General features: G+C 41.8%; 1 protein-coding gene across 6 annotated transcripts in view; it reads left to right on the forward strand.

Moving 5' to 3' along the window:
* ANKRD44 (ankyrin repeat domain 44) overlaps positions 1 to 14,568 on the forward strand; it is a 130,207-nt gene that overhangs the window by 77,889 nt on the left and 37,750 nt on the right. For all 6 annotated transcript variants that reach the window (XM_041472753.1, XM_041472758.1, XM_041472756.1 and 3 more), the window contains exons 5-11: positions 1,855 to 2,055; positions 3,001 to 3,088; positions 4,598 to 4,740; positions 6,089 to 6,301; positions 7,236 to 7,314; positions 10,464 to 10,578; positions 13,550 to 13,632. In XM_041472753.1, the coding sequence (XP_041328687.1) occupies positions 1,855 to 2,055; positions 3,001 to 3,088; positions 4,598 to 4,740; positions 6,089 to 6,301; positions 7,236 to 7,314; positions 10,464 to 10,578; positions 13,550 to 13,632 (922 nt within the window). The remainder of the gene's footprint in view (positions 1 to 1,854; positions 2,056 to 3,000; positions 3,089 to 4,597; positions 4,741 to 6,088; positions 6,302 to 7,235; positions 7,315 to 10,463; positions 10,579 to 13,549; positions 13,633 to 14,568) is intronic.

Raw genomic sequence — 14,568 nt, forward strand, 5'->3', positions numbered from 1 at the left:
AAATTAGCAACCCTTAGGGTGTCTTTGTAGGATTGTTAATGGGTATATCAACTTCTGGCCCTAAACAGATTGAAAAAGTTTAGAGATTTCACTGTGATAACTTGGGATAGCTAGAGACACTGACTGCAGAGGTTTACACCATAGCTGGGCACTGCATGCATATGGAGAAACTATAATAAAAGGTTTTTAGAGCTCATGCTCTAAAAACAATAGAATTAAAACTTTTCCATAAGGATTTTAACTTTTGATCCCAAATCTGAAAGAGCAGCGGACTGCAGATGTAAACAAAAATGCGTAAATGTTTTTCTTTTAAAATCTAAGTATTTTTAGCTTCAGATATTCAGTCCTTATTATTTACTTCTAAAAATTCTCCTTTAACTTTTTCTTTCTTTCACTAAGAGTGCATGAAGTTTCCTGCTGACTGCATGTCCCAGCTGCGTAGGTCTCCAGTGAATTACATTGAAATTACTCTTAAAATAGTAGGCCTGTAATTTAAAAAACAAAATCCTCTTGAGACATCAACAGTCATATATCATTGTTGGTGCTGTAAGAGATGCAGTGTCACTCACTGAACAAATCTGTTAGAGGAGAGTTTGTGAGATGGCTGTAGAAAATGAAACTGCTGAGATCAGTTGAGGACAAAGACATAAAACTCCCAGTACGTATGTAGTGTTGATACAGACTGCAGGCACTCTCCTGAGCCATTCTAGATATAAAAGTACTAAGTAAAGGTACTGTATGCATTTGTTATTCATTAATAAAATTTTGGCTGGGCTTAACAGAAAACTTGGCAGTTTATGAAAAAATAATAAGGTACTATGTAGGACTAGGGCTCTTCCACATACCAGATGTGAATTGGATTTATCAGACAAAGCTGCTTGAATGCTACTGTGTCCCAGTAGTTCCTCTGTATTTTGTTTGTGGGGGGGAAAAAGGAAGAAGAAAAGAAATGCAATTTTGAGAAAAATTCGTGGTTTTTATCTGACTTGCTTAATGGCAGATGCATGCGTAGAAGCAGAAATGAACTGATTGTGAGTTCTCCAGCAAGAGAGAACAGTACATTTTCTCATTGGAAATATTTACTTTTAACCAACAAAATTAACCTTAAAAGATCTTGTTTGGTCTCAGGCTGACAGAATGGATATTGCAGTCAAGACCCTTGGCCTATGCTTAGGCCTTGGGGAGGAAAGGAATGCTAATGCTAAGCTGAGGACGCCAGCATTCTCATGTTTTTGCAAAGCTAAAGTTTTGTTTTCACACGTTCTTCTTTATTTTCTCCTTTTTCCTGTTTATAAACAAAATGTGCAGCATTTTGCCATTTTTTTGACGTGCTTTTCATTTTGTAAATGATTCCTGCAGCAGTGTATGTTGGGTTTGTGTGACAAGGATGTGGTAGTGGGGGCATCTTCTGTGAGAAGCTGCCGGAAGCTTCTTCATGTCGGACAGAGCCAGTGCCAGGCAGCTCCAGGGTGTCCTGCTGCTGGCCAAGGCTGGGCCCATCAGTGGTGGCAGTAATACCTCAAGTGAGTTCATTTCTTCGCTGCAAGCACAGCTATGAGGTGCTGATGGTTAATCAGCCAAACAGGATGGGCCCTCTCCATAGGCAGCTTAGGACATCCTCAAATCCACCTGGCAAGTTTTGACTGTGAGGCCACTGCTCTCAGTGGCAGCAGAGGTGATGTGTGCCGGGCCATCTGAAGGGACAATACCATTGCAGAGGCCTGGGAGGTGGTTTGGATGGCTGCTGTTCTCTGTGCCTCCGTGACACACCGGTTGTGTGCCGGAGCTGCCGGGGCAGCGCCGTGCATTCACTGGAGCTGCTGGGTGATGGCCGTGGCCGTGCTGCCGTTGCAGGAAGCCGTGCAGGTGCTCATCAAGCACTCGGCCGATGTCAATGCCCGGGACAAGAACTGGCAGACCCCGCTGCATGTGGCAGCCGCCAACAAGGCGGTGAAGTGTGCGGAGATCCTGATCCCCCTGCTGAGCAGCGTCAACGTGTCGGACCGCGGCGGGCGCACGGCGCTGCACCACGCCGCGCTCAACGGCCACATCGAGGTGAGCACCGCCGGCACCGCTCCGCACTGCCGGGCTCACCGCTTGGCTCATCCAGTACTCTCACTAGTCTGAGTCCAGTACTAGTCTAGACTCAACTCTAGTACTCAGTCTAGACCCGCTGTGGCTGGGTCTAGACTGAGCCCCATGTCCCTGAGCCCCAGGGTTGCTGTCACTTGGCTGCTTCCCAAACTGTGGGACAGGTTCCCTACCTGCGGGAAGACAGCAGTGGCTGGAAGTGGCTGTGTAGAGCCAGGGTATGAGTGAGGTGTGCATGCACTTCTGGAGAGGCAGCTGTGCCACCGCTTCCAGCAGCTCCGGGATCTCCTGGCTTCTTTGGAGCTGCCCGTGAAAATAAGAGTGGCAGAATGGAAAGACGGGAAAAGTGGTGGATTCATTTCATACTGAAGAAACGTGCAGCTGTGCGAGATCCATCACTGGTTTTCTAATTGGCCTTCTAGAAAAAGTGCTTCTGTTTTTCCCTACTTATACAAGCAAACCTTTCTAGTATTATTACTTAACCATATGAAAAAGCTTACGTAAATAAAGCCCCTAGATTTTTGCCTCCTAGGTTTTGCTAGTCTTTAGATCTGGGTTTAAGGATCATTCCACACCTGAAGAACTAGACATGGAATAAAAACTCTTAGACTGGAACAGTAAGCTTCTGTCAATGAAAGTTGATGAGTTGTACTGTAATTAAAAGAAGAAAGTGGAATGGTAGTTCCTGTAAAAAGGTGATGGTGTTTGGCCTTTAAAACACTGGACTGTAGGAAAGAGACAATAATGTCTGTGTCTAACTGTCATAATCTGAATGTTTTTGATAGAGAATATCAGAAATTATCATTCAAATGAAGCATTTGTATCCCAGCTTTATTGCAAGATTGATTTGTTATAAACCTTCAAGTGTGTGATCTGGAGGGTTGGTTTACCTTCTGTTGTTACTTCTAGATGGTGAACTTGCTCTTAGCCAAGGGGGCAAACATCAATGCTTTTGACAAAAAGGACAGAAGAGCTCTTCACTGGGCAGCGTACATGGGTAAGGCTTGGGCTGCTGCTCCTTCTTTTTAATTTCCTATTCACCAATGGGTAGCATGTCTTGAAATGGACAGGAACAGACCTGGCCCTGGAAAGAGAGTGGTGTAATTACCTTGAAGAGGGAAGGGTTCAGCTGATCTAAATAAACACTGTCCATTTATGGATTTGCAGCTAGGGAGATCTTGGCTGTGATTTCCTTTTTTAGACAGTTAATTGTGGGCATTTTGTGTTGCTTTTTCATTTTGGTCTTATCCTGACTCTAAATCAAGCCTGAACTATATTTGTGCTAGAAAAAAAACCCAGGTTATATTTGTTTCAGTTTTTGTTAAGAAGTACTTTCAATGAAATGCAGGTAACTGTGATCAAAAATTTTGTTGTTTATTGCAGTGTATAAGCAGCTAGGTTATGATATTCTTAGGAAATGCACAATAGGCACTTTCTTCCTATTAGAAGAATATTGTCACCTTTTATTCCAGAGTGAACAAGAGCAACTGAATATCTCGTCCAAAAATAAGTGGTGTTATCAAATACTGCTTAATTCAAACAGTTTGACTTATCATTCCTTTCAAGTTAAAGGCAAATTTCTTACAGGGGGGCATTATAATTTAAAAACACAAGATTGGATGTGATAGTGGTCGTGCTTGTTCAAGAGCTTTTGTTGGCCAAGCTGTATAGGTCAGGTTACCATTTGTGGGGAGTTGTGCGCCCTCAGCCAGGAACTCTTTCATTTGACATGTCAGAAATCTTGATTTTAATCCTGGCACTTTTAGAAATGAGATAATAGGAGATTTCCAACTGTGAGAAAAGCATATTGTGTGGTTTTTTGATATACACAGACACAGATGGAATGGCTCTTGCCAACAGCTGTGATGTGGCTTTTGAGCTGACGAGCTTTGAACTTCACTCTCTAGATTTGAAAGGCTCTTACATTGTGCTGTGCAATTCCATGCCTATTTTCCATTTAAATGTTTTCAGGAATTCATGATGTACTTTTAAAAGTATTTAGATAACATCTAAGGCCTAAATTAGCAATGGAGTCTGTCGTGCATTTTAGACAGAAGTTAGATAGTGACATGAGAGTTGTAAACCTTCACAGAGTTTCTGGAATATTTAATTATTTTTGCAGGTGACATCAATAGGATGCCAGTTTTGGGAGACTCCTGTGCTCACTGTATCACTATCCTCAGTAAGAGGGAGAATAAAACACACTCTGTTAGCATGAGAGAAATAAATGGAAAAGAGGTGTGTTTTTGTTCTTTTGGCAACTGGAAAATCAATTCAATAAAGAGAAATTTGACACATTTGGAGAAGGTGAATGCGTGGATTTCTTCCCAAGGCCTGGAGCTAGGATTAGAAACATTTATGAAAACGCTTTTTCTTTCTTTGTAAAACTGCAGGAGCACTTTGAAACAGCAGTGAAAGGGCAGTGTGTTATCAAGAAAGCAGTAATCTGGAGGAGCGATGCTGTGGGGTGGCCTACTCATTGATTACTATCTTTTATCTTTTGAAGGTCACCTGGAAGTTGTTGCCTTACTGATTAATCATGGTGCAGAAGTGACTTGTAAAGACAAGAAGGGTTACACCCCACTTCATGCAGCTGCATCCAATGGGCAGATTAACATTGTGAAACAACTCCTTAACCTGGGGGTGGAGGTATGTGATAATGTGCACTTTATTTCTATTTAGAGATAGTCTTGTCTTCTTTCTTGTGGATGCTGCTAAAGGCAGTGACTTCTAAAGAAAAGGGGTCCCATTTTCCAGACCACCTCCTGCTTCCTGTGGTTTATTGGTTCAAGAGTCAGGACACATTCTGTATTTAAGGCTGATATGGACAGTAAATTCCAGGCCACCTTGCTGAAGTAATCATGAGATATATCCTGTTCCTGCAGAAGAAGATGGAGTAATGAAATTTTCCTTGGGTCAGCATTTCCTTTGATACAATGAGGGGTTGTTCTCAACATATACACTGTGTACTTTACTAAACAGCAGCTCAGGCTGTTTCATTTTACAGACCTGTATTTCCTTGTAGCTGATACATTGTTTTCACTCTGGAATATAACTTTTTTTTCAGGGCACAGACTTCTTGTTATTGCCAATTCCTCAAAGCAGGGCTGAGATGACCAGAGGAGCCTAATCAGACAGTTAATCAGAGATGTCAAATAAAGCCATTGCTTTTGTCATGGCATTTTCAGCTGACTTGACCTGCCACAAAACTGTCAGAAGTTCATGCTCACAGGCTGTTGGCTGTGAAGGGGAATAGCTGTTTTCTGTTATCAACAGTGCTAATAAGTCCCTTTAAGTTCCACATTCTCCACCACTGGGGATATGAGCTTTGAGACAGACACCTGTGTTTCATGGAGGGCTATTCATGACATTTCTGAGTCTTTTGTGCAATCTGTCCTGTCATGTTTTACAGAACAGCAGTTGAATACTAAGTTGGTCATCAAGAAGTAACGTAATCTTAATTACATCTTTATAATACTGAGCTACTGAAAGTGGTTTCTTATTGAAGTGTAAATATCTGTGCATTTTCACATTGCTTTCACTCAGATACCCTCACTCCCTATCCAAAATAATACTGTGTAAACAGCTCTTATGCCTGGTTCTCATCACAAAAACTCAATACTTACTGTTGTAATCTTTTTAAATATAAAGATTGTGAGTTTTTTATTCATCCTGTTTTTCCACTTACATGGGAAAAGCTTTCCAGCTTGGTAGGATTTTTGTCATCATTACCATCATTACATAGTCCTGCTATCAGCTTTAAGCTTCACACTGGTTTTGGAAATTGTCAGTAGGATAAAAAGTTAATAATAGGAAAGGTAAAGCATTCCAAGGGAAGCTGTCTGGGAGTATAATTTGTCGATGAAATGTGCTGGTGAGAACTATGCCCTATGACAGTTCAGGCCTCCAGCTATTTCCATTTGCAGCGTGTGATGCATTACATAAAATGCTAAGCTGATGTCTGCAATTTTAACTATGTCTCCTTGTCTCATTTTAGATTGATGAGATGAACATCTATGGAAATACTGCACTTCACATTGCCTGCTACAACGGTCAGGATTCTGTTGTTAATGAGCTGATTGACTATGGTGCTAATGTAAATCAGCCTAATAACAATGGATTCACCCCCTTGCATTTTGCTGCTGCCTCCACTCATGGAGCACTGTGTCTTGAGCTACTAGTGAATAATGGGGCAGATGTTAATATTCAGGTAAATCTTGAATACCAGCTTTACATTTTTACTTTAGCCTGTTTTGCATATCTCAGGAGGAAACTGTAACAACAAGTACAGCATGGCTCTAAATCCTTGATGGTATTGGAGTGATGCTGAGAATGTTGATCATGAAACTGTTTGGGTGAGATTACATCCCAGGAGGGGAGCTTGCAGTGCCTTGATAAATACAATGATAACTCTAAACTCTAGGCCAACCACTTTCATGAAGGCATGAAAAAGTACTAAAATGTAGTCCCAGGAGCTCTGTCAAAATGTTATCTCAGGGAATGGTGCTAAGTCAAAGAACTATTCCTGTTTTACTTCCCTATATAATACAGATTTTATTAAACCTGATTCCAAAAAGTTCCCTTTCTGGGGTTGCTTGTTACCTGCTCTAGAGCCCCAGCTTACAAACTCTGATTCTGCTTAGGATATCTGAATATTCTTGAAGGCACAACTTACACATCTTGATGAAGCTGAAAGGAACTTGCTGTTATTCAACAGAGGGTGCTGGTATAAGTATCAGAAGACCTGAGGTCTTCTGAGTTCATACAAGATTTTAACTACTTTAGTTAAAACTCTATGTGTTTCAGTTTCCCATCTGTGAAACTGGCATTTGACTTCCAGCATTTAACACCTCTGGCAAGTCCCTTAAGATCAGTGAATAGTCAGTGCACTGTTTAAACTCAGAATTATTAAGAAGAAGTTAGGGATGTTAGTTGTGCTTGCCAATGAAGGTGAAACCCCATGCCAATAAACATGAAGTGATGTGAGTGGAGGCTGGTACCACTCCCGTGCTATTTTCTCATTGCTCGGCTTTCCTGGTCTGAGTTTCTTTCTCTAAAACCCAAAACATTGCTCTGTACTCACAGTACATTTGCTTTCATAAGCCTTCACATGCTAAACCACTGCTGTGTTTCATTCCTGTCAGAGTAAGGATGGGAAGAGCCCCCTGCACATGACAGCTGTCCATGGGAGGTTCACGCGGTCGCAGACCCTCATCCAGAACGGTGAGTTGCTGTGCCTCTGGAGTGGCTCTCCAAGAGATCAGGCATGTCCACTGTTGCAATTTTCAGTTGTTCTGGCCCAGAGGGCAGCTCCATGAACTTCTGGCTTTGAGCTGAACTGACAGCTCTCATTCCATCATGTCATCACAACCTGAGATTTTGGTAGTAAAATTCCATAATCTTCCCAGCTGACAGTGGTCCAGATGATCTATTAAGATTCTTAGCCTGAAAGCAAGAGTTCAGAGGTGTATTTAGGTCTTTTTTCTGCTGAGAAGGATGCACAATTTTCTAGTTGTCCTCCTTTGGGAGCCCTGGTATTCTCAGAGCTCAAACCATTTTTTCTACTCTGCACTCAGCCGCTGTGCTTTTCTCACCTCTCTTTGCTCATCCCTTGCCACTGTCTTCATGAAGTGTTGAATATGTACTCAGCAGGGAGGAGCAGTACTGCCTTGTTTGTTCTGGCATAGCCAGGATTCCTGATTATCAGTCATTTTTCAGGCATTTTTTTGGTCCAAGAATGCTATAGAATATAGCAATTATTGTTGTTGGAGATCTGGTAGAGGCCTGTTTTTTCTGAATGACAAAGGTTGCTATTACTGATTCTTTACTTAAGCTTCCCAGTTTGGGCCACAACCTGAGACAGGATGGCTTTGTTCATGAGTTGGGTTTTTTTTGTTTTCCAAAATCCCAGCTTGGAATTGAAGTGTGAAATGTTGGAGTTGGTTGAACAATTGTGCTTTAAATGTAATGACACATTTAAACAAGATTGTGTTTTAAAATGGAGGTCTCCAGTAGATCATGCTTCTTTTGGGTCTCTCCTGTGATGAAAAAAAAAAAAAGGATTGATAATAAAAGGAGATTGGGGCAAAATGCAAGAAACAGTGCTTTAATGCAATATTTAGTTGTTTAGTCTAAGATGCTCAGGCTTAGAGCCATTGTTTGCTCACTGTTGGATTTGTGTGTGAAAGGACTGGCAGTTCTTCATCTGTCCTTCATGCCTGTCTACTCTTCTTCTACTTACTTGGGTTTCACTTCTTTCTTTCTTTGTTTTCTGCCCCTCTAATTTTAGTGTTGTACACAGATCTCATTGCAAGTGACTTTATGCCTCATTGCCATGGGATCTTGGGGAAGAGAGAAATGTCAACGATTTAAAGCAATAGAGTTTCATTCTGCAGTACTTAATGAGTTGGCTAATCGTGTCTCAGTTTCTGGTTGCTGTCTCTAGCAGCTTGTAGAGGAAAAATGGATTACCTTAAAATTGGAAAACTGCAAGTGTGATACCTTTCTTTAAAAATGAGGAAAAAAATGCTGGAGAATGTTACATAGGTCAGCCAAAGTGGGCAATATCTTGCATAGATTTCTCAAGAGTAAAAGAAGCTGAAACACCACAATTCTCTTCTACAGCAGGTTAATGGGCTTTGTGAACACAGCACAGTCCTCTTACTTTTCCATGTGTAGTTTCTGTTTGAGTATTGGTGGATGCTCTACCCCAGGGAACTTGTTCAAGCATTTCATTGACCTTCGATTACCATTAAAAAATCAGAAATTAGAAAAGTTGAGAGGAACCTTAAATATCATCTAGTTGTAGCCTGTCTGCCATGGGGAGGGCATGCCTTGCACTAGATCAGGTTTCTCAGAGCCTCATCCAGTCTGGCCTTAACACTTCCAGGAATGGGGAATCCACAGCTTCTCAGGGCATGTTGTCAAGTGCTTTACTAGAACTCTTCCTTTTGCAATTAAGCCCTGTTATCACCTGTGAATAGTGGACATGCAGTAAATATTACCATATCCTGATGTTAGCAAGACTTTTTACATGCTTTCAGGAAGCATTCTCACAGCAAAACAGCAGAGTATTAAAACACTACAGTGCTAGTGCATTACTGGTTGTAAAACTACACTCAGAGATTGGTAATAAATGAATTGTTGCTGAAATGGAAGGTGTAGTGAGGGAGTTTTCAGTTTCCCTTCTGGGTCTGGAACTGTCCAGTACTTTCATTAAAAGCTTGGATAATGGAATAGAAAATGTGCTTTTAACATTTGGAGAAAAAAATGTAGTTGGGAGAGACTGATAGTTTGGCAGAAGGTGGAGTCAGAATGAAAAATCATCCTGTAGAACTGGAGACAGACGTTATAATGCAAGTGAAGCAAAAGAAAAATCACCCACAGAGGCAGGAGTATCAGCTGGACAAGTTTAGAATGGCAACAGCCAGGTGGGTGGCAGTCCCTCAAGAAGGGATCTGGGGCTTGTGGAGGATCAGAAGGTTGTTGACCACAAGTCAGCAGTGTTGTGGTGCTTAAAGAAGTGGATAATGGATGTCCATGGTGCTGTGCAGTATCCAGGAGCGCACAGATAGGAGTGTAGCCAGCAGGCATTAAGTAATCCTGTTTGCTTAGCTCAGCATTGGGAAATGTTAGCTGTAGTACTGGTTTTGGCTTTTGCTTCCACAAGGATTCAGGCCAGCTGGAGAGGACTGGGGAAAAGAGAGAATAGTTGGAGTGCAGTAAACCTGACTGGCAAGGAGAGACTGAAAAAGTTACAGTTCTTTGTCCAAAAAGAAAACTGGGACTTGTCTGTAATCTGTCTAAAGAAATAATCCATTTTTCCTGCTTATGTGAATAAAACACAAGATGCCAGGTTTAAATTACAAAAGTAAAAGTTCTACAGAAGCACTGTTTGGTTGTGCTTTGGTAAGACACGCAAAAAGCACACAACACGTTTGTTTGCAGTGTGTTCCTGATGGCCTCGGGAGTGAACTCTAATTTACATTGTTGTACAGATAAGGCTGACTGGCAGTGCCTTTACAAATGAGGGTGCAGTTTCAGCAGATTATTTTGTAGTTGATCTCAGGCACCCATTTGTATCTTTAGATAGGCAGCAAATCCAAATAATGTACTTGACCCTTGCACATCATCCCATTCCCAGCACTCTTTCCCACCACTGCCGGTGAAGAGGGACGTGCAAGTGCTGCTGCCAGACCGTGGCTGACAGCTGAGAGCTTGCTGTGTGCTGGTCCTTGCTCTGGGAAATTCAGTCTCTGTGGCTAAGAGAGCAGCTCGGGGCTGCTCATGGTGCTGTCACTAGAGACAGCATTTGTGGTCCTGGTTCATGGTGAATTTTTCAGTGTTAAACTGTATGAAAATCTGTTTTGCAGGAGGGGAAATCGACTGTGTAGATAAGGATGGTAACACCCCTCTGCACGTGGCTGCAAGATACGGACACGAGCTTTTGATCAACACCCTCATAACCAGCGGAGCCGATACTGCCAAGTAGGTGCCTCAAGTGGAACTCTTTGTGAGGATCAAGTGTCATGTCCATTGCCTGGAAACACAGCTGCTCCTCACCTTCTGAAGTGGGAAGGTTAAAACTGACAAGCATAATTGTACTGTACTTCAGTGGGTGACATGAGACTGAAATATGAACAACTGGGAAGTGTGCAGGGGAAGCAAACTCTGCTCAGTTCCTGTTGTGCCCACTTGCGTGATTACAAGTTACACAAGCACTGCTTCTTTTCCCTGAAGCACTGATGTAGGACAGTGGTGTTAATGTACATGAAGTAGGGGTGGTGTGTGTGTGTATATATATATGTATATATATACATATATACACATATATATGTATATACAGAGACAGCACTTGAGTATTGTTTAGTTATGGTCAGGTTCCCAGGGTCTGTCAAAAGGAAATAGCAGACCTGGACATAAACACAGGGGTATGAGATCAGGGTAATGCAATGCCATGAGGGATATCTGCACCAGGTGTTTCAGAGCAGCATCTGCTTTCATGAATGTAAGGTTTTGGAAATTACCTCCACATGTCTCCATAATATAATTTTTCTTTTACATAGAACCTGCCATAGAAATCAGGGACTTCTCTTGACTTACCTAGTTAGGAAACCCTGCTTTCAAATGCAAATGACTAGTTTGAATTTGGGAGGGAATTGCAGCTCTCAGTATTTTGTTTATTTGCATGGTGGTGTTTATGCAAGTGACACATTTGCCCATTCTCCTTTGCTGAGTACAACTGTCACCCTAAAAACTCAGAAGGTGGAACAGATCTTCAATTGGCATGGATAATGCAATTCCACAGGCTTCAGCTAGTGTCACTGGATTTTATTAATACAGCCAGCATGAAGATCTTGGTATTTTAATAGAAGTGTAGTTTTTTCCTATCTCTTTCTTCAGTACAGTCAGTCGCTGTCTGTTATCTTGAGGTTTTAAGAGAAAATGAGATGCACTGGGATAGCCCACTCCACTCTAGGAATCAGGGTTATCCAGTTAGAAATTTCTATTTCACAGTTGGGTAACTGGAACATTGATCAAATAAAATACTTTTTCCAGCAGCAGAAATAAGTGAAATAAGAAGTTGGCTCAGAGATACCAGGCAGATGGAAATTATGCTACTGCCTGTGCTAAATGTGCTTTCAATATGTGGTGCATGTAAATAACTCTGGGTGAGCTCCCCAAATAGGTTTAAGAAAGAAAACTGCAGCACTGTGCACAACAAGTGCAGACAGCTCGGCCAGGCTTTGAGGCAATGCACTGCAAGGGAAAGTGTGCAAGTGATGGGAGGAACCAGTGTGAGCAGCACTGCCAGTGTGGGACACTGGCTAGTAAATGTGCAGATAGTGGATTTTGGTGGAAACCAGCCAAAACATCTGCTGGGTGGAAATCTTGACCAAAAAGATGAATAAGATTGTGTTAGATAACTAGGTGGAGGAGGAGGCAGAGGGAGATGGGTGTAGGGAGGAACAGCAATACGGAATGTCCAACGTTCCCTTAAATAAGCGAATCCATGGCTAGAAAGTGCAACCTGTTTGTACATATGCAGCAGCTCAGTGGAGCTTGCAATGTTTTCTTCAAAGAACAGGCTGTCAGATCATTTCTTAATAGATTTATTCTAAGATATAGATGCTGCTAATAGCAAAACTAAAATCTGTACAGCAGCACAAGTCAGTGTAGTGAAGCAGCAAGGAGGACATGTGAAGACAGAGAAAGAACGGGCCTGTGGATTCAGGAAAGAATAATTTTTTTGAAAACAAACCCAAACTAGTTAAATACATTTATGCATAAAATCTTGGAGGGAGAAAGATATATTTATAAACATCCACATTAATTATTGTCTTAAGCTTCCTAAGTAATTATGATCTATGGTGTCTAGAAAGACAAGATCCTTTGTCTTTGGTCTGTATCTGAAATCCTCTTCCATGAGATGATCATACTCTCCCATCCACCAATTGTCTCGCAGAAGTGAAGGACTGATATGAATCCATCTGCTATTGTTCCTGAGTTTGTAAATTAAAAAAAAAAAATCTGCTGGAGCAGGCAGTAGATGATAATCTTGTCAGGCTAGTTGTTTTCAGAGGCTCCATGTTTATGTGCACTTGGAGAACTGCCAGTAGAATAATATTTCTAGAATAACAAGATGCTTTGCACAAAACAATGCTGAATGAAAGACACCAAGATGTCCAGACCCAGAAGTATTCTAAGACAGTAAGCAGTGGCATGCCTAGGGACTGAACTGGCATGTTCCTGATATTAATTAAAGTTGCTGAGTGCTCAGCTTGTTTAAAAACTACGTTTGCCTGGTATGGATTTAGACTAATGATAAACAGGCTCAATCTAAAGGCGCCCTTTCTTTTCTTACCCGTCATGTCTGCTCTGAAAGTTTATTGTGTGACTGAAAAGAGTGTAAATGTGCAAAGGGAGGAAAAAGTGAAATGGGAGGTGAGGAGAGTAGCTGGAGCAAATAGGAAAATTAGATTAGTTCTTAGGCTGTGGAAGAAAACTGTAATATGGCAGCCTAAAGGAAAGTGTGAAGAGTCATCTGCAAAAAAAAAAAAAAATCAGAAATAATATAGAGAAGATTTTGGCATTTACATTTCCCTCAGAATGGCAGTTGCTGTATGTGTAGCTGGTGCAGAAATTTGTGGCTCACTGGGCAATTGACTCCAAGCAGTATCTGCTCTCTTACTTCCTCCCCTACCTTGGCTTCGCCTGGAATTTTCACAAACCATCATGCCACATTCTGTTCAAAGCAAAATGCCAAGATTTTGCTGCATCAGAATATTTTTAACTCTCAAGAAGGCTGTTAAGGAAATACAGATAAAAATAATGGCAGGCACCAAGAAAGATTCTTCCTAGAAAAGCATGAGAAAATGTTGCCTTTCTGGAAGGAGCTTTTGATGTGCTGTGTATGTTTGTAACCTGCATTTTCTCACAAGGCTGTTGTCCCTTTCAGGTGTGGGATCCACAACATGTTCCCTTTACACTTAGCAGCACTGAATGCCCACTCAGACTGCTGCAGGAAATTGTTGTCATCGGGTGAGTAAATCCCCCAGTGTCCCTGGAACTCAAGTAGTGTTTGTCTCTGCTGCTTGCAGCCCCTTTCCATGTTTTGTTGTGAATAATTCTAATGAAAGGCTTCCTGTGCTGCTGTGTTGGGCTGTGTGGGGCAGTGCACCAGAGCATGCAAGGCTTTCCCAAAGCCATGCTGATACTTCCTGTGGTGTTCATGCCCAAAGCTCTTTTCTTCCAGCAAATTCAGAGAGTTTAGACTCTGGGGAGGGATGGAATTTAGAACCCCTTTCCAAATTGTAGGAATGTGAGATCCCGTTTTGTTTTGGGGATTCTCTCCCCTGCCCACCAAAGGAGTAATTCTGAAATTATCTCCTTGGGGTCTGCACTGGCACAGGTATTTGCATCCCACTGATGACGATGATGATGATGTATTTTGCATGCAGCTAAAGTGCGTTTCTGAATCTGTAGTTAGGGACTTAGGCTGGCCAAAGCTCTGGGGGCATGAGAGGGAAAATGAGTGGAAGTGTAGTGTCAAGAGAATAGGCTTGGGATCCTCACCAGAGCCCAAAGCAGAAGCAGCCAGAGCTTGCTTATGCAACTGTTTCAAAAGAGTCAGTAGTCAGTGGCCAAATCCCAAATTCTGCTTTTTCCAGGCAAGAGTTACTGTGAGTTAAAAAACCCTGACCCAGATGATATGAGTTTTCTAGAAAACTCCTTCATTACTTAACATATAAAATGTCCTACAACCACTTTTCCCCCTTAATTTGAGTCCTGTAGGATATAAAAGAAACGTGAAAAATAGTAATTACATACTCTATTATATTGAGACTTGGTGTGCTCTGGCCTTGACCACTAGATAGGAAGAGAAAACACTCTGGGTGACAGAGTTAGCACTGTCAGGCTGCTACCTTTGGTGTTGTGCATCTTGATGAATATCCCCACATGCTGCTGGAAGCCTCT

This window comes from Pyrgilauda ruficollis, unplaced genomic scaffold, assembly GCF_017590135.1.
Source record: "Pyrgilauda ruficollis isolate IOZ18807 unplaced genomic scaffold, ASM1759013v1 scaffold3, whole genome shotgun sequence".
NCBI lineage: Eukaryota > Metazoa > Chordata > Aves > Passeriformes > Passeridae > Pyrgilauda > Pyrgilauda ruficollis.